The sequence below is a fragment of the Molothrus aeneus genome, chromosome 9 (genome assembly GCF_037042795.1).
Source record: "Molothrus aeneus isolate 106 chromosome 9, BPBGC_Maene_1.0, whole genome shotgun sequence".
NCBI lineage: Eukaryota > Metazoa > Chordata > Aves > Passeriformes > Icteridae > Molothrus > Molothrus aeneus.
The window spans coordinates 10,681,487-10,707,365 of record NC_089654.1 but is presented as its reverse complement, the minus strand read 5'-3'; the positions used below and the strand labels follow the sequence as shown (position 1 = coordinate 10,707,365).

General features: G+C 41.5%; 1 protein-coding gene across 4 annotated transcripts in view; it reads left to right on the top strand.

Annotated features, from left to right (window-relative positions):
• ST3GAL3 (ST3 beta-galactoside alpha-2,3-sialyltransferase 3) overlaps nucleotides 1-25,879 on the top strand; it is a 173,551-nt gene that overhangs the window by 80,001 nt on the left and 67,671 nt on the right. For all 4 annotated transcript variants that reach the window (XM_066555424.1, XM_066555422.1, XM_066555421.1 and 1 more), the window contains one exon: nucleotides 23,320-23,414. In XM_066555424.1, coding sequence (XP_066411521.1) covers nucleotides 23,320-23,414 — 95 coding nt within the window. The remainder of the gene's footprint in view (nucleotides 1-23,319; nucleotides 23,415-25,879) is intronic.

Here is a 25,879-nt window from a genome sequence, read left to right as displayed (position 1 = left end):
TTGCCAAATGACTCATTTACATCTGTATTCTAAGGCCTTCCTGGCTTTATTTCCTACAACTGCCTTAGAACTTTCCAGGTTTTCTTCAATTACAGTGTTTCATTAAAATTATCCTTGTAGTATTGCCTTCGTTTCTTCACACCGTGTCATTTCATTCTGATCTAAACCTGTTTCTCAGCTATGGAGCTAAAATAACTACCACCATTGTGCAGTTCCCTTTCTCTGTGAGATTTGTGTTGCCTTTGCCTTATCTGTCCAAATGAATGACAGATGTTTTTGCATGGGCTGGTCCCTGGTTTTATGCTGCACAGCGCAATAGGACCTCAGCTTTCATCCTCGACTCTGTGGTGATTAACATTGTGAGTAACATTCCTGGAGGCTACTGGGTTATTCTGATGGCAAAAGATTATTCTGCCCTTTCTGTGCAAAGTATTTCTGCCTGTTTTTGCAGTTTTGCATACTATGCTCTTTGGGTAGCTCTGGGGTTATGAGCCACTGCCTTATCTATCCTTTTCCTTCCATGGTAAAATCTGTTTATTCTCTAGACCACCATGTCTCCTGGTATGCTGTGATACTGCAGTGTGATACTACAAGTATGAAAACACTTGTCAGCTCAATCTGCTGAGCCACTGTTCATGATTTCTGTAATTGTCTGCCTCTGAACCTGTAGGAACTATTTGGCAGCTGGATGACAATGATCTTACTTTAACATTTGATGTGATGCCATGTTTTTTGTATTTGGAATGTATATTGGAAACAGCAGAAATGAGTTTTGGCTGGAACTTCAGTGCAATCTTGCAGGCATTAAATAACAAAGAGTTTAACAGGAAAAGAGAATCCAAACACTTTGTGTTCTGGGTTAGCTTGTATGAATCAGCAAGTCTGTGTTGCTAAATAACAAGATCAGATTGCTAAATGTAACCTGAATAATATAGCCATGTAGAGACATAACCCATGGGATTCTGCTCCAAAACTGATCTACAAAAAACCAGCAAGCTGCCTCCTTTTCACATAGCTGAGCCCTGAGCTGGGACTTTCTCTTTTTAGCATTATTACAGTAATGTGCTGCTTTCTCCTCTTGTTTACACTTGTATTGCTCCTTTTAGTCTCTCGTAAAACTGCTATTAAGTTCATTCTTCTCATTTGTCATACTTTCAGTGACAAGATCTGCCTCCTTTCACTAACTCCCTCTTTTCCACTCTAGTACATTCAGGCTTATTGGCCTCTGCAGGACTCTGTGGACAGTTACTGCCAACCACTTAACTGTTAGCTGAGTTAAACGTAAAACCTTTTTGTCTTTCCAAGGAAATCTGGGAACATTCTGACAGCTCACACAAGCTGTTTGCAAGCCTATAGTGGATTTAATTGCAATGATAAATTATTAGATGATACTTTCCTGTAAAATGTTCAGAATTATTTAATCCTCGTATGTGGGTACCTGAGATTAGGGAGAAAAACAAGATAAGGCAGAAGAGAGCTCATCTGTCATACTGAAGGAAAAAGAAACTAGATTTGAATTGCATGTTCTTTGTCTGCCAGATGTTGCCACGAAGTACCCTACGAGTTTGAATGTGGCAAGTTTGAGCAGCATGTTATGCAATGCATATACACTTATCATGAAATGGTGGGCATGAACCTGCCTTTGAAAGGAGGAGAAGCTCATCTGTGGCTCCTGTGCCAGAGCTCATAAGCCTCATGGGTAGCTTTATTCTCTCTGATATGGCTCTCCTGCTTCTGGGACCAGGCTCCTACCTCACTGTGGCTGTGTGTGCCAGCTTGTCTCAGCAGCAAGCTCTGCCTTAGATAATGGGGATGTGCCACCAGGTTTCTGACTATGAGGTGGGTTGGAGTAGCCACTGGGTTTTATGTTGCATTTCTCAGTTGTGCTCACTAAACAGAGGGAGGTGGAGTCTAATATATTGTGAGCATCTTGGAGGAAAAGTCAGGGCATTACAGAAGAGTAAAACCATGTTTTATTAACGAGTAATAGAAGTGTGCAACAGCGATGGAAGTAATTGTAAAGCAAACATGGTACTAATAGAATAGAGGCTGTAAAAGTTACAGTTTAGCCTCATGGGAAATTTGTAAATGTTGAATCCTTTGCTGCCTTGGCTATTTCTTCTTAGAATTTTCATTTCTAGATGGTCCGAATTACATTGATGAGGAAGGAAGAGAGCCCCTTACTTTTCTTGCATTTCAATTTTCAGACAGCTAGCAAAACCTCTTGACCAGAGGGAAAGTGAAGAGATTTTCTTCTTGCCTGTGTTGGTTCAGTGTAGTGTTCTACTTCTTGAACTAAGCAGGAAAGAAAAGACCAATAATGGGAATTCTTGTAAGCTGCTAATTTAGTGTGTTATGTCAATGTTTTCTGCAGTGGTTGTACCATCTGAGTTTAAGTGGTGCAACTCTGAATTTACTGTGCTGGTTTGCCTACAGTGGGGAGGTAATTAAAAAAAAAAAAGCCCAGTAGTTATGTCTGTGCTTTGATATGTGGAAGAGTGAAGAGGAAGCTAGAATAATTCAATTACAAGCATAAGAGATCTGCCTGCTGGGACCTGTGCCATAGAAAAGTATAGATTTCATTTTTTCCTAAAGCACATATCTCCTGCAAGTACTGTAAAATGTACTTAGAGGAGGAAGGAAGCCAGCTGAGGTACCTGAGCAATAGTCAGAGTGTGTCTCACCCCTGCAAGCACTAAAAATTATGTAGGAAAATAAGCATTAGCAGAGCTCTGTGGAAGCAGGCAGTGCATTTCATAGCAGACATTCAACAGTCCATTAGGACTTCTGGTGACATTTCCTCAGTGTCTGAGGTGCTTATTAAAAGCATGTCCATTATGGATTATGCTTCAAAAAGGAGGCATTTGTGGGCATGGATCCCCCACTGCAGTGTAATATTAATGCTGGTTTTTAAAATTTATTTTAAAAGAGAGAGAAGAATGTGCCCAATGAAGGTATAACTCAATAAATCTTTGCTGTGTGCAGGATGCTTTATACTGCTGTGGCATAAATGTGCTAAGAAAAAATGCATAGAAAATATTTTCACAAGCTGACTCTGGTTTCTTTTGTGATCAGTTTCAGATCCTTGACTTTAAACCAACATTTCCGAAGTTTAGTCTATATCCATGTTTTATGAACCGAGTCTCTTTTTTTTAAGCTATATATGCTACAGAGCTGTGGGAGCCGAATGCATTCAATACCTCAGAAATCTAGGCCAAAGTTTTATAGACTTATTTTACTTAAATTGCCTTAGAAAACTGAACTCTGGGTAACCTATTTTGAAAATTTTGACCTCTATGACTGAAAGCTGCTAAAGCACAGAATTTCACACAGTGATGGAAAGGCATTCTTCATGCTGACCATCCCTTCAAATGGTGTAATGGGGTAATGGTTATGAACAGTTTGATAAAACTTTTGTCAAAACAATTTCTGAGTCACTCTTGGCTTAGAATTATTTAATTCAAGAGAAAATAGTCCAAGTAATAGATAGTTTATGAGTAAATTTACTTGGTTCCTACTTTGCAGACAGGGAAAGGATTAAGTTCAGCTTTCTTTCTCCTTCTCTCGGATAGGGAAAGATAGTGAAGTGAGGGCTAAGGAGTCTAAGGTGCTTCCAGAAGGAGGTATCAGGGCTCCCTCTAGGATGGCTGCTGGGAAGCAGGAGGGACAAATCTCTCGAGGAAGGGCAGTTCTGTGCCCTGTGGATTACAGAAGTGGGAGTAATTTGTGGGTTTGCCAGCCTTTCCTAAATCACTGAATTGTGGTGTTTGTGTTGTCAGGAACCTTGGCCTCATCAGAAGGATTCTGTCTGGGATTATAGTCCTAAGTGAGCTAACCACTCTTTGGATGTTCACAGACTACTTCATGCTTAGGAGGCTCTGGCCTCTAAGTGCTTTTTGGAGTCAGGCTTTGATAATACATGTGCAGAATAAAACCTGCCATCTAGCTGCCAGCATAACCCAAGTGCTGGCTGTGTTTCCTGTTCTCCAGTCTCTTGCTTAATACCTGTGTTGGATCAGCTGGATTGATGCAGAAATGATGTAGAAAAGAAGCCACAGATCAGATAAACTGAAGTCCCTATTGTTCCTATGGTGTGTTTGTATTCAAGAAATATTTTGCTTTCTGCTGGCCAAGATGGCTCATGAGTATAAATTATGAAACCAGATCATGTGTCTGGGCACATAATTTTCAAATTTCTGACCTCTCTGCATGAGGCTATTGGGGAGTCTTGACTAATAAAGGGATTGTTCAATAATTAATTTGACTCAATCACAAAAGTGAAGCATCTTTCCTATTTGTGCTTATTAGCTGTATAAGTTTATGTTAGTTGCATGGTTCTGTAGTTTGTCTGATGACTGTGCGGAAGAGTAGCTTAGAAAAAAATAAAATCAAAACATTAGGGAGAAATAGTGGTCATTTTTACAATCTGTTTCCTTTGCAACACAAGTTAACATTTTAAGCAATGCGGTAATGTGCACACTCACGGGACATGCTGGGCTTTCTTGTTCTTTTAATCTCTGCTCTGTGACTGTCCTTTTGTCCTTGCCTGCAGCAGCACTGCTGGCTGTACCATAGCCCTGAGTCTCCCAGCACAGACAGTGGTGTCACACAGCTCTGGTGCTAACTTATTTATCAGTCCTACCACTCCACTTAAATTGTGAAGGTGTGGAATGGAGTTGGGTGTTTGTATACATAGGAGAGCTTTGACTAAATAGCAAATACTTTGATTTATCAAATTATCCTTGTGCAGTTTCTGCCAGGTAAATATGACCATTAGCAATGGAATGACATTAGAGCTACAGATTTCCAGTTTTGTTGAATGTCAAATTTCAACTGTGGTTTCCACAAGATGAATCCTCTATTTTTATGCATTAATCCAGTTTTCATGAGCTCTTCATAGCCAAGCATTAGGTCAGTGGAATAGCTACGAGTAATGATCAAATTAAAGCCCTTTTTTTTTCATTTTGTAATCTTACCACTTGATTAGGCTGATTGAGGTCAGCAGGAATTACAGCACTCATATAAAATGGGGTTTAACAGACCCTTGTTTCTGAGATTTGACCTGGATAGGAATTGAGCTCTTGCAAGTTTATTGTTCCTTGCTTCATGGGGAGAAGGATCACAGCATCACTGACTAGGAGGGTTGGGCAGGGACTTCTGGAGGTGATCTAGTCCAAACCCCTGCTCAAAGTGGGGTCACCTGCAACAGGTTGCTCAGGACCATGCTCAGTTGTGTTTGAACAACCTCTCTGCACAGCCTGTTTCCATGTTTGACCACTCTAGTAGTATTATTATTTCCAATGGAACTTCTTGTATTTCAGGTTTTTCCCCCATTGCCCTGTGTGTTGTGCACCCCTGAGAAGAGTCTGCCTGCTTGACTGCCCCTGTCAGGTGTTTATGCACACTGATCAGAGCCCCCTGAGCCTTCTCTGCTCAAGGCTGAGCAATCCCAGCTCTCTCAGCCTCCCCTCGTGGCAGATGCTCCAATCCTTTAATCATCTTAGCTTGCTGGACTTGTTCCAGTGTGTGTCTCTGCAGAGGGGAGCCCAGCAGTGCCCCAGCCCTGCAGCAGAGCCCCCCCAGTGCTGAGCCAGGGGAAGGGTCCCCCCCCGGGGGCTGGTGGCTGCCTTTGCCACAAAGGCACAGCCCTGGCTCGTGCTCATCTTGCCCACCAGGACCCTCACCTTTGCTTGTGATACACCCAGTGCCCCATCTCAGTGATACCCTGAATAAAGGCCTCATTCATCTTTTGAGTTATCTTTCTTCCTTCGGTTTCCTTAATTACACCCTTGCTAATCATTAAAAAAGAACCCCATTGATCATGAGGTAGACTGCCACAGAGGCTGCCACTAAAACTGCTTGGAGGGTGGATTCTTCGTCATGCTTCTGCCCATAACAGCAAGTATTTTTTGTTAGTTAGAGGCATTTTGTTTTCATTTGTACAGACAGGAAGGAGGTGGAGGATAGAGTGTATCTGACTGAAGCTTTAGCTCTCCTCCCTGTTGCAATTTGTAAAGCTGCTTTCCTGTTTTTCAGCTTTCAAGCCTCATATGCTGAGAAACTAACTTCAGAGCAGTAAAATACCTCGGAGCAGTGTCTCTCTCACACCACTAAACTAATCACTGCTAAATCACCCATCCTAGGTTGTATATATGCAGGAATTTTAAAGAGGCTTAAGAATGTAAAGATTGAGTTGCTAACCCAAATGAGCAATCTCTCATTAAAATCAGACTTTCAGCTGCAGGAATGAAAGAAACAAATATATTACCTAAACTTGCCAATAAACTTGGGAAACCACAACACAATAAATATGCTCTACCAGGAAAACTCTTTAAAAGGAATGCTAAAAATAGAACTCTAAACATCCAGGTGACCATGGAATGACAGATCAGCACGACTCTGTAATTCAATGTGATGCAGTGTGAACCTATTTGAAGTTTTGCTATATATGTAATGGCTCAAATCTCACATTTCAATGCCCTTTTCTTCTTTGCTATGACCTGTTGCATCACTTATGACTATTCATTGTGCTTTTTTAATAATGCCTTGTATTGCTTTTCCCCCTCCATTTGCAGCTGTTTTGTTCTCCCTATCTTCTTTTTACTTGCTTCACTGCTAGGCTTCAAGGACTAATCTCAGATGGGTCCTAGCAGACTGTAGAGGTGTGACCCTGAAATACAGTTTTAAAAATTAAACTCTCTAGTGCAAGTCACCAGAGAACCTGTCCCATTGTCTGTGGAATCCTGTGTTTATGACTTTTTTTGTTATGTCTTCCTGGTGACGTTTTCTGAGCTGATGTGACTTTACAGGAGGGGGTGGAAGAAGTGTGACAAATTAAAACTGGTGGTCTTTTAGGTTACTTCAGCCAACAGCCTTTACTACTGTCAAGCTGGCTCTTCTCAAAATGTGTTTTTTTCACTGCACTCCTTCACAGGTCCTTCAGAAGCTCTTTCACACCGGTTCTGTAAAGCCTCCTTTAGAAAGATAGTGCTCAGGCACTGCTCCTGTGCTCTTCCTCCTACCCCATGCTAAGAAGAGGTAGTGGTAGTGTGTCTGCAAATCCACTTCAGATCTGATTTCTGATCTACTCCAAAATAAAATCATAGCATGTCTGTCCAAGAAGGATGGGTTTTGTATGGACAAAAATGTGATGCATTTAGTTTGCAGAGGAAATACCATAGGTGTGTACAATTCAGTGAATGTTAGAAAAGTGGTAAATTGCATTAATATTAAACCTTCTTGGCTTTCAGTTGAATGGAAATAGATCATGTTTCAAACTAGTCTTAAGTTATACACTTTATTGAGACAGAATCTGGAAGAGAGATGTAACATCATAAACTAATACAAATATAGAAGTAATAAAACTTCTATAGTTACAGTAGATTTTTTTTTAAAATAAGAATGTGAATTCCTGCTCTTTAGGGTATTGATTTTGAAGCTGATTGGGGTTGGGAAGAAACTGTCTCTGGTCAGTTTATTCCTCTATGGCTTAGCACAGTTATTTTACATTTGTGGGAAGTATGTTGCTGGTTTTTGTTTTAGGTGGGATTGCTTATCTGATTTGGTGTAGCCTTGATGTTTGAAGTAATACATGTCCTACTGTCATCTAATTGAGTAAAAACATGTGCAGCTGCACACATCTTATTCATAGACTCTTTCCAACCCTACCAGCTAATCTAATCTCAGTTAATTGTTTGAGTGATTTCAGTGTCTACCAGAGGTAATTTGTCAACACTTCCCACACAAGACTGGGTTTTAAGTCATTATTGCTGGATCAAAGCATATGTATTCCTGTACTTCTTGCAGGTCCATAGGGACAACACGTGAATGTCTGAGTCAAAGCTGTACAGAAAGTGGGAGAGTGTCTCTCTGGTCACCTACTTTTGTGCTGTCAGATTGAGACTCTGAAGTGGCTCAGTTGGCTAGGGATGTAGTAGCACCTCTCTTCTTCCTGTGCCTGACTTGTTCACATGCCAGTTCTTTGACAGCTGCAGGACATTGCTACAGAGGAAGTTTTCTTGTGTCTGAGCTTCATTCCCACACTAGCCAAAGCTAAAGAGGAGGAATGTGGCTCTTTGTCATTGGTGTCTGGACAGACCTCATCTCCTAAAGAAAGATGTCTTTTTGAAAGCTGATGTTTGACTCCTTGTGTGCAGCTGCTGAAGAACATTGGCCCTCTCAAAAGAGCAGGAGAGGATCTTCTGAAGCAGTTGGTAGCTGCCATAATTGCTGTTTCTTGTGCAATGCAGTCTGTGGATGTAGTGACTTCATGTTTTTCACCAGCTGGAAGCCCAGACCATTTCTTGAGTGTGCCATGATTTCTGTGCATGTGCCTGGTTTCCAGAAAGCAGCTGGGGTTTTCTGTATGTGTATAGCCCTTCAGTCCTAAACAGATCATAGAACCATACAAGGCTTTGGGTTGAAGGGACCTTAAAGATCGAGTTCCACTCACCCTACCATGGGCAGGGACCCTTTCCACTAGACCAGGCTGATCCAAGCCCCATCCAGCCCACCCTTGAACACTCCAGCCCTTTATCATCTTCTTGGCCCTTCTCTAGACTCGTTCCAGCCGTCCATGTCCTTCCCTGGAGTTTGTAATGGTCCTATCAGGAACTACAGTGTGCAGAGAGAGCTTTTCAGTCATAGGCCATAAATCTGAAACTCTCCAGCCACCTTAGCAGCCAGAAGCATCTTAGGAAAGCTGTCCTCTGTGAGCACAGGAGGTGGCTGGACTCTTTATGAGATGGAAGAGGCAATACCACCTGCAGTACTCCCCAGTTTAAATGTTGCTGAGTGGTCTGCTGGGCCAAAGAGGAGAAGGTGCTCACCTGGTGGGTAGGAGCAAGTGGCCTGAGGTGGACATCAGGGGAGCCAGCTGGAAGCTTTAGGAGATACAGTAGGAGCACACATAAGGAACATAATAACTTGATGAAAAGACTTCTGCTGTACAGAGGTGGAGTGTACTTCCCAGATGAGAGCTGCATGAAACAAAATTTCTTCAAGCTTGGTAATGTCAGATCCCAAATGCAGAATAAGGGAAGGCCTTGAGGACAAAGAGGGACTGAGAGGTAGGGAACAATGTGATTGCTGAGGCAGCTGGAAGGAGATATGATCTTTCGTGGGGGGTCTTCTGGTTGAGCTGCACTAAATTTACCTTTGGCTTTTACTACAGGGAAAAAAGATAGAAGGGAAAAATCATTGCTATAGTCTTTCTGCATAATGTGTTTCTACTTACATGGATCAGAACAAAAAAGATTCAGTTCTTTGTGCATCAGGTCATATACCTGGGCAATTCCTTGCCAAAGCATGTGACAGCTGCAAATTGTCTGTACAAATTCCAGAGGAGTCTGAACAAACATTTGGAGGAGGGATCCATTGCTGGGAGGGAAAGGGGGGTTGCTGATTAGACAAACCACATCAAGCTCAGGAAATCCACCCAGCTGAAAATGTTTGAAAACTGTGTGAATGTTAGGGAGGAAATATTTTATCTATTTGCCCTGTTCTTGCTTTACCTTGGACATCCATTTATTGCCATTTTTGGGAAAGAGATTTTGAACTCTCATCTGCCCCAGCACAGTCTCACTCGCATCGTTAGGTGGGATTTTCCTTACTGCTGGGCAATCAAGCTGATGAATTCTTAAAAAAATAATCCCAAGCTAAAAATCAAGCAACACCTTTTTTTTCCCCTCCCTCAGAGACAACTAGTTCTGGTACAGTGACTGTAATTACCAGGAGAGCACAACTCTGAGCCCTGTGCCTGTCCTGGGGTTGGTGTTGGTGGCTGGCGCTGGCACAGCTCAGTGCCTCGAGGTCACTGCCCTCAGTCCAGGCTCTTCACGTGCATTTCTAGAAGCATCCACAATAGCTTTCAGTGGGTGATAAGTGTGAGTGGAGCAGGCAGATTGTTCAGATTTGTGCTTTGCACACATTCAGCATGCTCTTGGTATCAAGAGAAGCAAGTAGCCATGAAACAAAAGCTCCCTCAAAGTGTTATAGATTCTCCAAAGCTGTGCTGGCCCCAGGCAGGTTGGGAAGCAATTTGTTGATACTCCTGCACATCAGCCTGTTCTTATTTCTAGTAGAGCTGCTCTTGTATTTTTATTCCTAATACCCGTTTCAGGGAGATACTAATCCCTCTAACTAGGGGCACCATTTTTCAAAGTTTAGCTGATAAAAATTGACGGGAATGGACCTGTTCTGCTGCCTCTAAAGCTTGATATCAGTAGAGGGGCTGTCAATTTGATTCACTCCATGGCTGGCCAAGATATTAAAATGAAAACCATTGCTGCAGAGCATGTATCAGGTTGTCATGGTGGGAGAACATCACTGGGAATACTCAGAAATAATTGCTGCAAGACAAGTATGGTAACATGAGTAACCTGATTTGTTGAGAAGACTGGTTATTATGCAGTTGCTGTTGATTTTAGCAAAGTGCTGATTGTGTCTGAAAATCTTCAGTCACTTGTAGACTGTGGTTTAGCAGTGACATTTACACAGCATTGATGAGGATCTGCAGGTTTTATAGTGGTGTTGCTTGTGAACATCACAGCCAAGTGCACTTAGCCTGCAGCTCAGGGAAAGCAAAATGTCCAGTGGAAAGGTACAATTTAGGAGGGCTGAGCATGTGCATTACAGAGGCAGGGAGAGTAATGTGAGATGATCCTGTACTGTCTTCTCACTCCACAGCTGGCTGTTTGAACACTTGCCCAAAGAGCACCCATAAATACTTGTGGGAAGTTCTCCTTTTGGCCAACAGCATTGCTATTTTGCTGGCTAATGCAAATCTGCTATTTCTCTTGTCATTGAGATCAGCAGATACTTGGCTAATGTAGTCTTTCAACTTTTCTCTTTAGACAAGGAAATTAAAGAATATCCTGAGTTAGATGGGGTTGTGGGCTTTAACTTTTTTTAAACTACTCTAAGTTATATGGGGAAATAATTTTTAGAAAAATCAGTATTTGAGAAAAATTTTGAAGGGCAGTCACTACGTTTTATAGGATTTTCTTACAGCTTTGGAAAAAAGTTATTGATTGCCATTATTTATTTATTTAGTAGGTTGAAGCATAGCTTTCTTGTTATTTGTTGTATTGTACATCTCTAAGTTCAAAGAAGAGACTGAGCATTTGTTGACTTATTGGAGGGTAGAGGTACTTAAGACAAAAAGATATTAGAAATAGAAACAGCTGGTGATTAAGATTACTCATCTTATGGTCTTTGTATTCTTTGCCAGTGCATTTCAAAGCTTTCACTTTGCAGGCTGAGAGCTTTCATATTTTTTTTCAATTTTTCTTAACAAGGTGATTGTTTTGTTAAAAGTAAGATTAAATGAGGACAAAATGACTGCAATTTGTCATTTCAATGGAGAGATTTCTTGCCCTGTCACACCAAGCATGTCTGCTTCCAAAATGTCTGTGGTGAAAAGTTTAATGCTTTTACGAAGTGGAAGGAAAACACAGAACACCTTCTCTATGACAGATGTAAATTGAGAGTAGTTGTTTGTGGAGTGCAATCTAAGTGGTTAGACAAACATAAGTGGGCAAACAAAAGAATGCAAAAAAACCCCAAAACTGGATGATGTTAAGAAAATACAGAGAATGGACTGAATTCCAGGCCAAGGCAGAGACTAGCTGGTGGAGGCTCTAGAGGACAAGTTCAGTGAGGAGCTGTTGGGGGAGCTGGGGGTATTTAGAGAAAAGAAGGTTCAGAGGGAACTTCATCACTCTCTATGGAATTAGAGACTGAAAGGATGTTCTAGTGTGGTGGGTGTCCTTCTCTTCTCCAGGATAAGAGGAAATGGCCTCAAGTTGCGCCAGGGGACGTTTAGATTGGATATTAGGAAAATTTCTCCACCTTCTCCAAAATCAAGCAGTGGAATAGGCTGCCTAGGGAGGTAGTGGAGTCACCATCCCTGGAAGGAGCTGAAGGACATTTAGATGTGGCACTTGGGGACATGATTTAGTGGTGGCCTTGAGAGGGCTGGGTTTATGGCTGGACTCGATCTAAGAGGTCTTTTCCAACCTAAACGATTCTGTGATTCTTTTGTGTCTCCCTGGTGGATTAAGGGAGATGCTGAGTTGCTCTCTGTACTTTGTTCCACCCACACTCTAAGGGTATGGAAAACTCCTGGGTGTGGCAGGATTTCTGTGTCAGCTGGCAGTGCTGCACACTGGAGCCGCTTCATGTTGGTTTGCCTGAGGGGGTCACTGGGAGAGTATCAATTGTAGGAGTGAATTTAGTGATGCTTTCTACAAAGGCTGAATGCAGTTGACGCAATTAAACGTTGCTACTGGGACAAAAGTAGTGGATCAGCAATGTTCACTGCTCTTTGTAAAATTCAGGAGCAAATACAAATGTGGATGATGAATACGCCTGCAGCATTTCTTTGCTTTGGAATTGGAATCACGCAGACTGCACTTTGTCCATGTGCTAGAGCTCCCTTTGATAACAGCCAAAGATGTGTAATTTTAACTTCAGCCGTTGTGTCTTGTTTTCTTTCCCACAGCTGTAGGAGAAGGGATTTCTCTATCAAGGATACTGAAAGAGAAGGCATATTTGTGTGAGGTTTTTAACCCCTCATCTTCACCATAACCATTTCCTTTAGTAGCTAATAATATTTAGTATTTGTTTCAGTGACTTACATAAATCTCAAATGCATAAACCAGCAGTATCCTTTTTTCTGCAGTTTTTTCTTGTGGGAAATTGTTGAAATGAACTATCTCATTGAAAAACTCCATTCCTGGAATGAGGACTGCTGTACCATTCTTCAAGTGGAGCAAAAAGAACTGGGAGGGTGTCTCTGCTTTGATTAGTGAGTCAGGGAGGATATCAGTTCTTCCAGGAGATTTATAGCATTTTAGAAGGTAGGTTTTTAAGAGCATACCTTGTGCTCGAGTCTCTATCAAGCCTCTTGGCAGAGTCCTTTGAAGTTACTGCTGTGGGTACTGTTGTTGCTGGTCTCTTGCCAGATGTGTGATGAATTTGGACATGGGGACAGAGCAGAGCAGAGGGCCCTGGTTGGATGAGGGCAGTGAGTGTGCTGGCTGGAAGGACAGGCCTTATTTTTCAAGCCTGTTTTTAGGTAGGACCGAAGAAATCCACATGGCTTGTGGTTCTTACTTCATCAGAGTAGTCAAGTTTCACCTCTAGTCTCTTTTCCCTGCCTGATCTCTAACTCAAGCCAGACATTTTCTGTGTGGGGTGATGAGGAAAGGATGGAGCTGTCTGTGCTGGCACTGTTTGCAGCTTTCTCCGCAGCACCCACTTGCTCTGTGAGTCAGTAAATCCTTTTGGTTTTGTCAGGTGGCCTCTTGCATGGAAACTCTTCCATGTCCAGTCTCTGTGCCTTATCTCTGGAAACAGTACCTAGAAAGAGATTTTACAGGCTCAGAGTCTTACCCTTGGTTTGTTAAAATACTTGTTTATTTTTAGAACCATGGGACCAAAGGGGAGAGGCGTATATTAAATAGTGCTGATATTATCTGGAAGATTTTAGTGCATGTTACTTTACAGATCACCACTCTTAGACTAAGGGCTGGAATTAATAAGGTGACAGAGAAGCCAGAAAATTACATTAAACTGGACATTAGGTCCATGTCAGTTCTATCAAGCATTATCTCCAGTTACAGAAGTACCTTCTGGCACCTAGGGAGATAGGTCCCTCTGAAAACACTCTTTCCACTTGGGCTTTTGGCTTTTTTTTCTTTTGTTCAGGCTTTCAGTGAAATCCTTGGAGGTTTTTGCATCTGGTTAAAGGAAGAAAAAAGCCTCTGTCTGAATCTTAAATAATAACAACTGGCTGCCCCCACTTTGTCCTGGACTACAATGTGAAGTCTATTGTGCAGCAGAGAAACAGAAATGCATCTGGAATTTTTCCCTTTGAGATTGATATGGATCTTGTTAATAGCAGCTTTGTGATCTTTCTGTAACTTTTTCAGCAAGTGAAATTATTCTGATAGTAATCTTTGGGGTTTCTTTGTGTATATTCTACAAATGCACATCGGGTGGCTGCACCTAGGAAATGGCACTTAAAGCTGCATTATCTTGTTTCACCTAATAGAAGGAAAAAAGCTTAATCTTTGGTTACATGAATGATGCTGCTTTGACTTCTTGGCAAGCTTGAAAATCACATAATTGCTCCTTGAACAACTTCCTACAAGAAGGAGCATGACAAGCTAAATTGTTTAGACCTTAGGAATTTGTGCAATAGAGAACATTTCCACTCTCACTGTTTTTTAAGTTAGGATGTCCAACTGCTGAATGGTGCAAGCCATGGTATGGATTCCAGCCAAAAAGCATTGTCCAGTTTTTGGGGAGAACTGTGCTTGCCTAGCATCTCCTGTGCTTGCCCAACACCTCCCCTGCTTTCAGTCCTTTCTTGTTTCCACTGCGAATTTTGTTCTCATTTCTAGCTCATATCTTCCTGTTTTCTCAAAGGAACTGCAGACCTGATTTGGTCATTGCTATGCCAGCTTTTCACATGAAATGCACATTGTGATAACTTTAAAAAAAAATCTTCTGAAAATAACTGACAAAAATTGTAAGAAACATCTGTATAATTGTCTTTGAGCATCAATTTGTGGTGTGCAAAGAAGATTCACTTCTTGTCTTTGTTTCTTTGCATTTAATTGTCTGCCTGTCTTGTGTGCTGTAGGCAGCTGTCAGAGCAATAGCTTCTGCAGACTTTTTTCCCTCACATTTACTGTTTTCCTCTCATTTCCTGTTGGTGTGTGAAAGCAAGTTTGTCCCTTGCATGCATTTTCATTGAGGAAACCTTCTCTGGATCACCTTAAAGTCACTGTGGGGAATTTCACTGATGAGAATTGCAACCAGCAAATAGTCAGTAATAAAGAGTTAGGATAGAAAATTCATGCAGTTGAAAAAGAATGGTTTCTTTTTATTCCTCCTCAGGTTTCTGAGCATTTATTAGTTATTGAGGTCTCATTTCCAACTATAAGTCTATAAAAATATTTTTTTATTTGCTGTGGGATTTTTTTAACATGAAGGCTGAAGATTCTCCCAGGAGTGTGATATGAGGAACTGTGTCCTGTAGAACTTTTCAGAATGTTGCTCTACATGTAAGAAAATCAGAAGAGCTCACAAGACTTCTGTTAATGCCATGTGTATTTCACAACAGACTAATGTTTTCCATATTGTGTTAATAGGAATTTTTTGTCTAGCTTCTAAAATGGAATTGGTCATTCCAGAAGTGTATGAGCCTTGAAAAAACTAAAGACTATTTTCACTCAGATCAACCCATCTGTTTTAGTTACAATTATTGAAACGTTGACATTTCTTCTGCCAGCATCCTTACTCCTGTAAGACTTATGCAGGGAACTTTTGGCCCACGCAGATTTTTGAGCTGGATAAGAGCAATGGGCCAGAGGTGAAGGAACATCAGGCATTCAGAAACTGAATGAGTGATGAAGTCCAGTCTTCTGTCTATGCAGACACCAGATCATACAACCCCTTTCATAAAATGACCAATCTTCACATCAAGTAATTTGTTTTGTGCTTTCCTGTCTTCATTAGCTTCCATAACAAAGCTGTTCTAGATTTTTTTAAAGATTGATGACCTTATTTTTGTCTTTAGCTGGTTGTATCAGGATCAAGTCTCACTCATTTTGTGCTTAGTTGTTCATTAGCTTCAACAGCTCTTTCCCTTCTGTGCCACATCCCCTGTGCTGTACATCAGCAGAGCAGTCACATCAGCTCTGTGCTGGGCTGTGCTGAGCAATATGTGCATTTTTGGCTTAGCTGATGGTGGAAGGCTCTTCTTCATCAGTGTCCTGTTCCCTACATATATACCAATCTCTTTACAGCATTGAGTGTTCCAGGCTCCTTCTACAGCAACATAATTACTTGTGAAGTAATGAATGAAGGCCATTCAAAATTTTACTATTCTCTCCAATGATTTGAAATCTGAAGGTTGGTCTGAGACAGTAGTATAACCTCAAGATAGGCATATACATTAAACAGTGTGGTAGGAGAAGATGAGATCAGAGCTTTTGAAACAGAGAAGTGCAATTTGTTGTGCTCCACCATAAGACTGCTGGCAGCTCAGGACAGTCAGACATGGCCAGTGGTGGCAAGAATGAGCAGTGAGTGGCAATAACAGGGATTAACTTCTCTCTGCAGGAAGTATAAAGAGAACATTAAGTTGGCTTTATAAAAGTACTGTGCAGTCACTGCATTTAACAGACTGGTTAATTAGTGTGATGAAAGACAACAGGTCCGTGCTGGGAACTGTGCCCATCCTTTGCAGTCTTTTGGAATGTGTTAGATCTTCACCAGAAAAAAAGAGATCCCTGGATACCCTGCCTTTTGGGAGTGCAGTGTTGAACAGCAGCAGACCCTCCATGACTGCTCTCCAGTTGGTGTTCATTAGAAAGCACAATCCCCTTCCTGTTCCAGCAGAGTATTAACAGGAACAGAATTGTGCTAAAGCCTGGCCAACTGGCAGAGTTGCTGGTTGGCATCTTCTATGGAAGCTAACTCTTTCTTCTTGGGAGAAGCATTGGACCTTTCACCTTCCCTCTTCATCTCGTTTTTTGTTTGCACAGAAGGCTTTGGAAACCCAGGCAGTAATTGCAGTCTGCTTTCGCTCACCTTCATCGTGTTTCCAAATACCACATAATCTCATGTATTTGGCTCAGTGCTCCCTCAGAGTTCTTGAACACCCCACCTGGCTTTTTGCAGGAAGAATGAGCTGTAATTCAATCTTGCATCATTGACAATAACACATGAGAAACAAGCTATGACATTGAAATTATGTTAGAAGACTGGTTTTTAAACTAACAGAACCTTGTGTTGTTGAGAAGTTAGCTTTTCACCCCTGCATAATTGTGTTTTGGTATTAGAGAGTTTTGTGAACAATGACAAATTTTGCATGTTGTCTTATAAGCTGCTGCATGAGGCAGGTCAGGACAAAGCTTCTGCCTGGTCTGAATTTTATAGTTTTTTGGTTTGTTTGTTTTGGTTTTTTTTCCAAGAGGAAGCCAACCTTTAAACCAAGCTTCTTGTTATTTTTGTGCATGTATGTGTGTTTTCTGTCTGAAATGTTTGGAGAATCAGGAGGAAAGTGAGGATTTCATCAGAGCAGGCAAACTGATTTCATTTTGTCTTTAATATTTAGTTTATCTGAAAACTTTTCCAGTCCCCATGACTAATTGCATTATGTGGGTAAGCTGCTCAGGACACTTTGTTGGACTTTATGCATGTCAGAACACAGTCAGTGAGCAGGAGGGACTGAGCCAATGTTAAATTATTCTTTGATTTTGTGCCTTAGCGGTGCCATAAGCCCAAGACATTAATGACTGCAGAAAGGTTAAACTTTACGTGTCTTCCTGTTTATCACAAAGGTGCGGGGTACAAACAGAAAGCACTCTTGGCAGGCAGCAGGCTGGAAAATCCACGTGCTGCTTATCTGCAGTGATTGTACTGAAACTTGATTACCATATATGAAGAGAAATGCTTAAGAAGTGCAAGAATTCTGAAGGGCAGCTCCTGATTCCCAGCCCAGCTGTAGCTTGGCTAGTTGGTCACCTCCTAGCAATGTTAGCCCAGTATGAAAGTGGTTTTAGATGAAATAGACCTGTGCAGAGCTTCAAAAGATCATCTATTTGCATTTCACTCCTAAAAGTAGGCACAGCTATGGCTAACTGGTGTTTAATAGATATAAACTTGTTTAAAATATTACAATCAAATCAGAAAGTGGTGTAGTTAATGTGAGTTCTGTAAGCCATGTCCAGACAGTAGATTTCAATGTGTCATGATCCCAAGCATAAGAAACATTTTTTTAATGATTAAGTTTTCTTTGCTGCATTTTAGGACCAGTGTTACTGCTTCTCTTTACCAGAGATATGGAGATTTTATCTTTCTCTTTTGCAGGAGCCTTGTAATATTTATCATGTACTCTTCCAGTTTTTCTGTACTAAACAAAGTTGGGGTTTTTTCATAGCTTTCCTCAGACATCATGTTTTCTAGTCCTTAGATATTTTTCAGAGTCTCCTATGGCCTTTTTTCAGTTTGTTCATGTTTTTCACATGAGGCCCAGAATTGGACATGGTCCTTGAGTTGATGCTTTCTGATCTTAAATAAAGTAGATTATTTAACAGGTTTTACAGCTGTAATAGTTACATTTTTCATTCATGATAGGATGTTTATCTTTCCTGCAAGAGTGTAATAATGTTCTTTGTATGAACCACAGCACAGAGGATGGGAGCCTTTTAAGATACATGTTGGAGCAGCTGGTCCAGATCTAAATAGAGCAATGAGAAAATGAGAAAAGGGTTGCACTGATGAGTTTAAACAACTTCTTGGTGATGGAGAGCAGAGGGCAAGAAGGCTGAAGATGTTCCAGAGTGCCTCAAAGGTACAGAGCAATCATTCACAGGGAAGTAGGCAGGGATAACTGCTACATGGTCTGTGGGGTTTGGGTTCAGTTGATTTTACCTGCCCTTTCCTTTGCTTATGGAATAAAGCCTGTTCAAAGTCATGTTTTAGGAGTGGTGGTGACATTTACTGCAGAGCACTGTTCTGCTGTGTAATTCAGTGGTGTCAGAGTGGGGAGTGGCCAAGTAGCTGAGACCTTTGCAGCCTGAAAGAGGCAGCTGCAGATACACTCAAGGGCCTGTAGGCACACAGGGCAGGGGAGAAAATGGGTGGGGATCTGTGGCTCACACTCTCTTGTAAAGAGTTAGGTGGTCTCAAATGGCACTGGTAGGGTGCTCTGACCAGCCATTCCTCAGTGCTAAGTTCTCTCTGCCACATTCTTTTATTTTAGACTTCTGCAGTTTGTTAAGATCAACTTAATTTTTGATGTGATCTCTGCTGTTAAAGATATTCTTCTTGCAGCCATCTTTTTTTTTGTTTGCTGATACAGGAAAAGTGGTATGTTGGTTGTAGGATGGGGTTAATCCTTATTAATGCAGTTTCTTAAATTTTTCAGCTCCTTGAGGAATCTTTGAGCTGCTTGGATTTTTGACAGAGGATTAATGTCAATAAGAAATGTAAAATCAGGATGTCACAAACCTCCTCATTCCTATGCTGTCACACCATGTGGCTCCCCAGAGAAGGGAGGCAAGGGAGACAGCATACCTCTAGGTCTCAGTAAGGAAAAAGGAAAAGGTTAGTTTAGATTCTCTCTCTCTCTCCATAAATGCCTGTGTCAGGGCTAATGATTCAGCACTCAAGGGCTTCAGTTTGTATTTAATTAATAGCATTGGTAGACTTTGTGCCTTCTGTCTAACCAGGGATGCTTTTGATCATCGGCAAACAGAAGATAGAAGTCATGCCAGAGCAAATAAATAATTTATGTGTGGTTTAAAAAAAGAGAGAGAAGCTGTTCCTGCTCCTTTACAAATGCAGTGTGCAGGTTCTGCACAGCATTATGTTCTAGCACTGTTTGGGCTTTTTTTTTCTTTCAGCTTTCAGTTTTCCAGCACTACTGATTCTCCTTAATTAAAGAATAAACAAAATTACGGGTCACCTTAAAGGAGGATGTTTTTTAAAAAGGGAATATCTGAAATAGAAGCTCACAGTGGAGCTTGGTGGCTGATAGTCTGCCTTTCCTTGGTGTTGTGGTTCCTTAGAAATGTGGTGCCATCTTCTCCTCTACTCATTCAGGAACTTGACCTTTTCTTCATCCCTCCTCATTAAAGCCAAAGGCACACAAATCAGTTTATTTCTTTTTCTTTCTCTGAGATGTACATTTTTCTCTTCTACACATTTATGTATTAATTGCTGGAAAGCAGCAGATAAGGAGTAGGGAGCAGATTCTGGTCAATATTCAATGTCTAAAATTGTCCCATAGTTACCTTGCCTAGTGACTGCAGGATACCTTGGGAAGTTAGTGCTGCTTATGCTGAGTACTTCTGTGCTCATCAAAGAGGAGCAGCTGTGAAGTGGTCTCAGTATCAGGGACAAAATGGAATGGCTGAAAAACTTGGCTGGGAAGCTTCTGGCAGGCTAGCTCAGCCTTCAGAAATGCTTTGGGGTCACAACTCTTCTTGTCAGGGAGGAAAGAACTGGAAATGTAATGTTTTGTCACAAAAGCCAGAGTCCTTTAGGCACAAATATATATCACATTTTTGTGTGATTATAGATTTCTGTTTAAGAACAGTTTCTGGCAGAACGTTCGCTTCCTTTTGCTGTGCGTGGTGACAAATTGTTAGAGATTTTATTACTGTCTTTGTATGAGGAATTCAAACTTGAGAGCTGGGAGAGATTTGTTTTGTACCTCACAATTATCATGTCAATGCCCATTTAGATATCATTTGTGTTTTAGCAGGGAATGCCATTCAAACGAGAGATTGTAGATGCTTGGCATTTCTCTCTCAAATTACACAGGTCAGAAGTGTCTGCCACGAGCAGCCAAATTCCTCAGCTTTTCAGGGTGTCAGGTGCAATGAGATTGCAATATGTCTGTCCTGGAATTTGGGGTGGAGTAGAGAGGAAGTGCTTGAAATTTAGAACTGAAAAATCAAAACTTTCACTTTCTGTGCCATTTTCTGAAGGAACACAAACCTGTTTTGGGTCTGTAGCTGTGGTTGCCAGTGAAGCCAATCTGCCTTTAGGCAGCTGTGACAGGCAAAATGCAGCATCTCATACCGAGCTGCTCAGTGCATGCAGAGTTTTAACATCATTCAGAAACATTTGCTTTTTCTCTTTGACAAACTCCCATGCATTCCTTGGAATGTATTTTAGGTGCTCTGCAGAGAGCATTCCCATGGCCTGTTTGAGACAAATCCCAATATTTCCTGAAGGGTCCTGGATTACGCCAGATGCGGTTCAGAGCTGAGACAGAACAGCCATGCTCCTGGAGAGTCTGGCAGACAGCATTTCCCTGTCACTGCTGGACATCAGCTCTGGCTTGCTCTGATTTATTGAGGTGGCAAAGCACATGAGCTTACAGCATTCATAATTTCTTAATATTTCCGAAACGGAGTTACTTTCAAGATTTATGGAAGCAAAATATCTTCTAACTTGCTCCCTTTTTTCCCATATGGATATAATATTTCCCCAAAACTGTTCTTCCTCCTTAAATGAAGCAAAAGTATGAGTTAAAAGTCCATTTCTCTGGCCCTGTATACAGGAGTATTAAATATTACCAAATAATAGTAGCTAGTCTAAGGCTGTTGTGTTCTTTGCTAGAAAAATCCCTACATTAACTTGTAGCAAATACAAAAAAAAGGCCAATGATCATCTCACTCCTTCTTTGACATCACTTTGGTGCCCTGGTTGTCACCTGCAGAAGCGATACCATAGAGCATTTTAGATCAGTCATGCCTTGAGCTTCAGCTGATTTTGGGGACTCCCCTGGGGTCCCGGGAGTCTTAGGAGGATCTGCCTTCCCTTCTGGTTTTACCAGGCACCTTTTGTAAATGGAAATCTGAATTAGGGAGAGGCATTCCTTATTACACTTCAGACTTCTGTAAATTGTCTTTTCCAGATGTCACTTGCAAACAGGCCAGTTATTTGCATGTATAAATAACAGCAGCTTCTGAGTTAGGCTGCTGCATGGGGAGAATGGTGGGACCTGGCTTCTGCTGAGAGTTCAAGGGGTGGCTGTAGAGGAAGGGCTGTGAGCATCTCTGCTGTAGCCCTTCAGCTTATAATGCTCTTGCATTGCATGACCAACCTGCAAAGATTCCTCCTGTTGATGTTGGAAGGAGGTGGAGGTAAGTCCCTGGAGACACCCCAGGAATCATAATAATTATATTTTGGTGCACCAAGTTGTGTGAGAAAACACTAAACTAATTTGTCAGGTTGTTGAAGTTTTTAGGATATTTTCAGAGTAAATGTGTTACAGTTAATACTGTATTGTTATTTATTTGTTTTTAAATAGGCCTGTGGGGTGTTTTTACTTAAAAGCTTCAGAAGCTTTAATATATCTAACATACCTCCCCCACCTTTTCCCAGATAAAGTTATATATTTTGTATTTTCAGCTCTGGAAAAAACATTCCTTTCCTTCTAGATCAGCCATGTCATCTGTGCATCTTGCTTTTATGGCTACAGATTATCTTATTAAAGATTGCGTGAGTGGATGTGAAGCAGTATGCATGGGTGAATCTGAGACTTCTCGTTTTGTTAAATTCTCCTGGTCTCTTTCCCCTTTCCATAGATTTCTGCATCTGGGCATCTATGATAGGACTTCACTTTGACCAGTTTATAATTTAGATTTCATTCCATCCTTTCCTCACTGTGCTGCTATTGAAATTGTTGCTCTGTACCCGGCTGTGGTGTAGTGTAGATGAGTTTATCCTAAATCAGGTAGTTCAAAGGTTGTCTGACTGCAGCAAGCATTGCATGCTGAGTTCAGAAACAGCCTGAAGGGAGAGCTAAACCCATGGGTTACACCTGTCCTGCTCCCATGTGTAGGTTGGCAAAGCTGGATCTATTTCAGGGGCATGTACCTTGCTTTGTGGTGGAGGTGTTTTCTCTGACTCTGAACATGTAGTACACTCCTTTTCTTGGTGGGATTGACTTTGATCCAGAACATCTCTGCTACTGTTTTGATATGATTGAATGAACAGATTTCTAATGGTATTAACATACTTTCTAGTATACTTGATACACTCAGAAATGGTCCCATATTGAAGTTAATGTTTCTATATTTGCTAATTGTTTCCTTTTCTCTGACCACTGTAGTAATTGTTTCTAGAAGAGACAAATTTTTACTAGCTGCTGTTTATGTGTTGAGGGTATAATTAGGATAATGTATTTCCATAATGACATGGTTAAGAAGGACTAGGTCTCTTTTTTGTAAGGGATTCTGGATAGATTGTAACTGTTTGGTTTGGCAGGAACCTCTCTTGAATCATTTATGTGTTAATGAATGCTGAAGAAGGCACTGAATTTCCATTTCCTTTCTCTGTAAACTACAAACTGCTTCATGATCTCCTGGATTGTTTTCTTGCCTGTGTGGTGATAGCTGCTGTGTGTGTGCACGAGTGAGGCCAAAGCAGACTCCTCACACAGACAGCCCAGAAACTGGCTTGGGCTCACAAAGCTGGAACTCAAACTGCCTAAACCCTGCTTGCAATTTACACTTTATTGTAGCTAAATTAATAGCCAAACAGTATTGGGGCAGTTTTAAATTGTTGAGTGGAAGTGATTGCTAGGTCCATGACTTGTGGCACAAATTCTGGCAGTTTTGTTTCACTGCAGTCATCTTTGGGTAAAAGTAAAATCTTCCACATTACTCTGTTGCCAGTGACATTGTAGAATCAGCATTTAGGTATGGATTCTCTCAACATTCCTGCAGAGGTTTATACTTCCTAGTTCAGGAGTTAATTTCTTTCTCATTTTGGTTTTCTCAGGTTCTCGAAGCCGGCACCAATGTTCTTGGACGATTCCTTCAGGAAATGGGCACGTATCAGGGACTTTGTACCCCCCTTTGGAATTAAAGGACAAGGTATGAGAAAACTGCAGCTGTTGGAGGAGAAGGTGGTCTGCAGATGCTTGTCCCATTTTCTTTTCTGTTTTGAAAACTCAGGTGGTCCTTTGAGCTCAGTTTATTTCCCCTGTTTGAGAGAATTATTGTATATGTAGTTCTGAGAAATGCAGAAAGGTTTTTACAGCTGGACCATGGACCCTGGAGGGTGGCCTTAGGGAAGATGGTTTAGTACATGTGGAGAATCAGTGCAACAATGGCAATTTAGACCAACGACCACATTCAAGAAGAAGCATTTTGACATTGGCTGCCAGAAGACCTTGTAGCAGCTTTGCTGACAGCAGCTGAGGGTTCAAACTGGTTTGAAGTGCCTTGGGCTTGACCACTGATACAAATCTTCATTTTCTTATCATAGAATTTTATAGTTGGTCTACTTATTTACTTATATAACAAGTAAGAAAAGTATGTTCAGATGCTTTGATGATAATTTTAATATTCCCTATCCACCAGCTGGAGCAAGGCAGAAGGGGCTGTGTCTCAGGTGTTCTCAGGAAAGCAGTTGTGGCTGGTGGATGAGATGGGAGCCAGTAGCCCACCCAGAAGATTATCTGGTTTGGGGTGCCAAGCTCCTACTTGTCCCACATGTGCAATCATAGCCTCTGTCTGAGTGGTGGTGGAGCAGAAGGCTTGTGCTCACTGCCGTGATTTATTGAAGACTATCTGAGGTCCAGTGTATTTAATAAGTTTTTGTGGCATTGCTTCAACTTGGAAATTTTTTTTTCCACTGACAAACTCAAGATTACAGATAATCCTGTAGGAATTTAAATACCTGGTGGAGAAAGAACTGCAACCACAGAAAGCTTGGCTCTGTATTTCTCCCTGGAAGCAGGTGTAGTAGTTATGGAACAATCCCTGATCAAATCAAAGGCTCTGCTGACAAATTGCTTTTGGCTTGCATCAGTTCCCCTCTTTGTTTTGTCCATTCCTTGTCCAGTCAGTCTTTTGCAGCTCAATAGGAAGCTAATTACTGTCCTCTAAATCAGCCAGCAGAGTTTGCAGCACAGAACTAATGGTGGCAGCACAAGTGGGAGGCTGCTGTGACCACAGCAGGGCTTGTTCCCTTCTAACCAACACACAAGGTATACAAAGCTAGGGCAAGATGCCTGGCCAGTGTGGAGGTGGGATTTACAGGTTACATGTGATGTCAGCTAGACCTAATAAAAATCATTCCATTAAACTGAATCCAAATAGAGAAATTCACCAAAAGAGAATGACAGAATGGCTCTGGCAGCCTTTTCTCTGGGTTTGTTGCCAGCTTGTATCACCACTGCAATGTTATGTAAATCTGGTGTTTTATATTGGATTTCCTCAGTTAAAAAGAGAAATGAGAAATTGCCATTATTTAAATGGCTGTGAGCTGAAGCCATGGGACGGAAACCGTTGAATAGGTTATTTTTTTAACACCCTCCTGGGACTGAATTTTGTGCCAAGTTTCAGTCTGGAGCAAGTTCTGTGTGTGGGAGGGTTGAATTATAAATCTGTGTAGCCCCGGATTTCTAATGGCCCTGCTGACAGGCTGTGAGTCCTAGCGATGCGAATGGCGCCCTTTCATGTTACACATCACTTGGAATTCTTGCATCAGTCTTTTCTGGCTGTCCCATGGGATGCATTTGGGCTCAGACAACTGATTGGATGATGGAATCAGCACCTCATTAGGGCTTTCAGTCAGGGCCATCTAATGATATCCAAACAAATGATCCAGGCAGGCAGCGTGGAGCTCAGTCACGTGCTGGTGCAAGGTGAAAACTGTCAGAGCTGGGATGTGCATGGGAAAAGGAGTAGTCAGGGTGGCTGAGGAAGTGTAGAGAGATGTGGCTGTGTTGAAACAGACGGGGCAGGAGCTCTGCTCTGTGTGTTAGGCAGCCCCATGACACTGTCAGCTGGGATTTCTGACGTGCAGCACACTGGGAAAGGTGGTTGGTGTTTATAGACACCTACTGCAGCCGAGATGGCAATGGGAAGATCTTGCTGAGAACTGTGGTGAATATCACCTGCTGTTCTTAAGTCACTGTGATCTGTTCCAAGTGCAAAATGGCTTTTTGTTTGTTTGGGTCTTTTTGGGTTTGCTTTTTTTGTGTTTGAAATACATCTACAGGATGAGCTCACTTTCAGTGATGCTGCATGTTCCAAGGAACTTCTAGAAACTAATCTGTGGTAGCTTGAAAATGCTCCAGTTATGAAACCAAGGGATTCTTAGTAACTTGGAAGCTAATCCACCATTTCTACTTTCTTTTGTTAAAGTTTCTATTCTTACCTAAGTTTTGCTTTGCTTTGTCTCTGAAAAAAAGCTGAATTAAGTCCTTTTTTATCCATCACTTTGTGTTTACTGGTCCAAGAAAGGACAGTTCCAAGATTGCTAGAATGAGTCTTGCAATATTTAGGGGAAAGCAGCTTTTGAGGAGTATTGTCTACTGGGTTTCACTAAT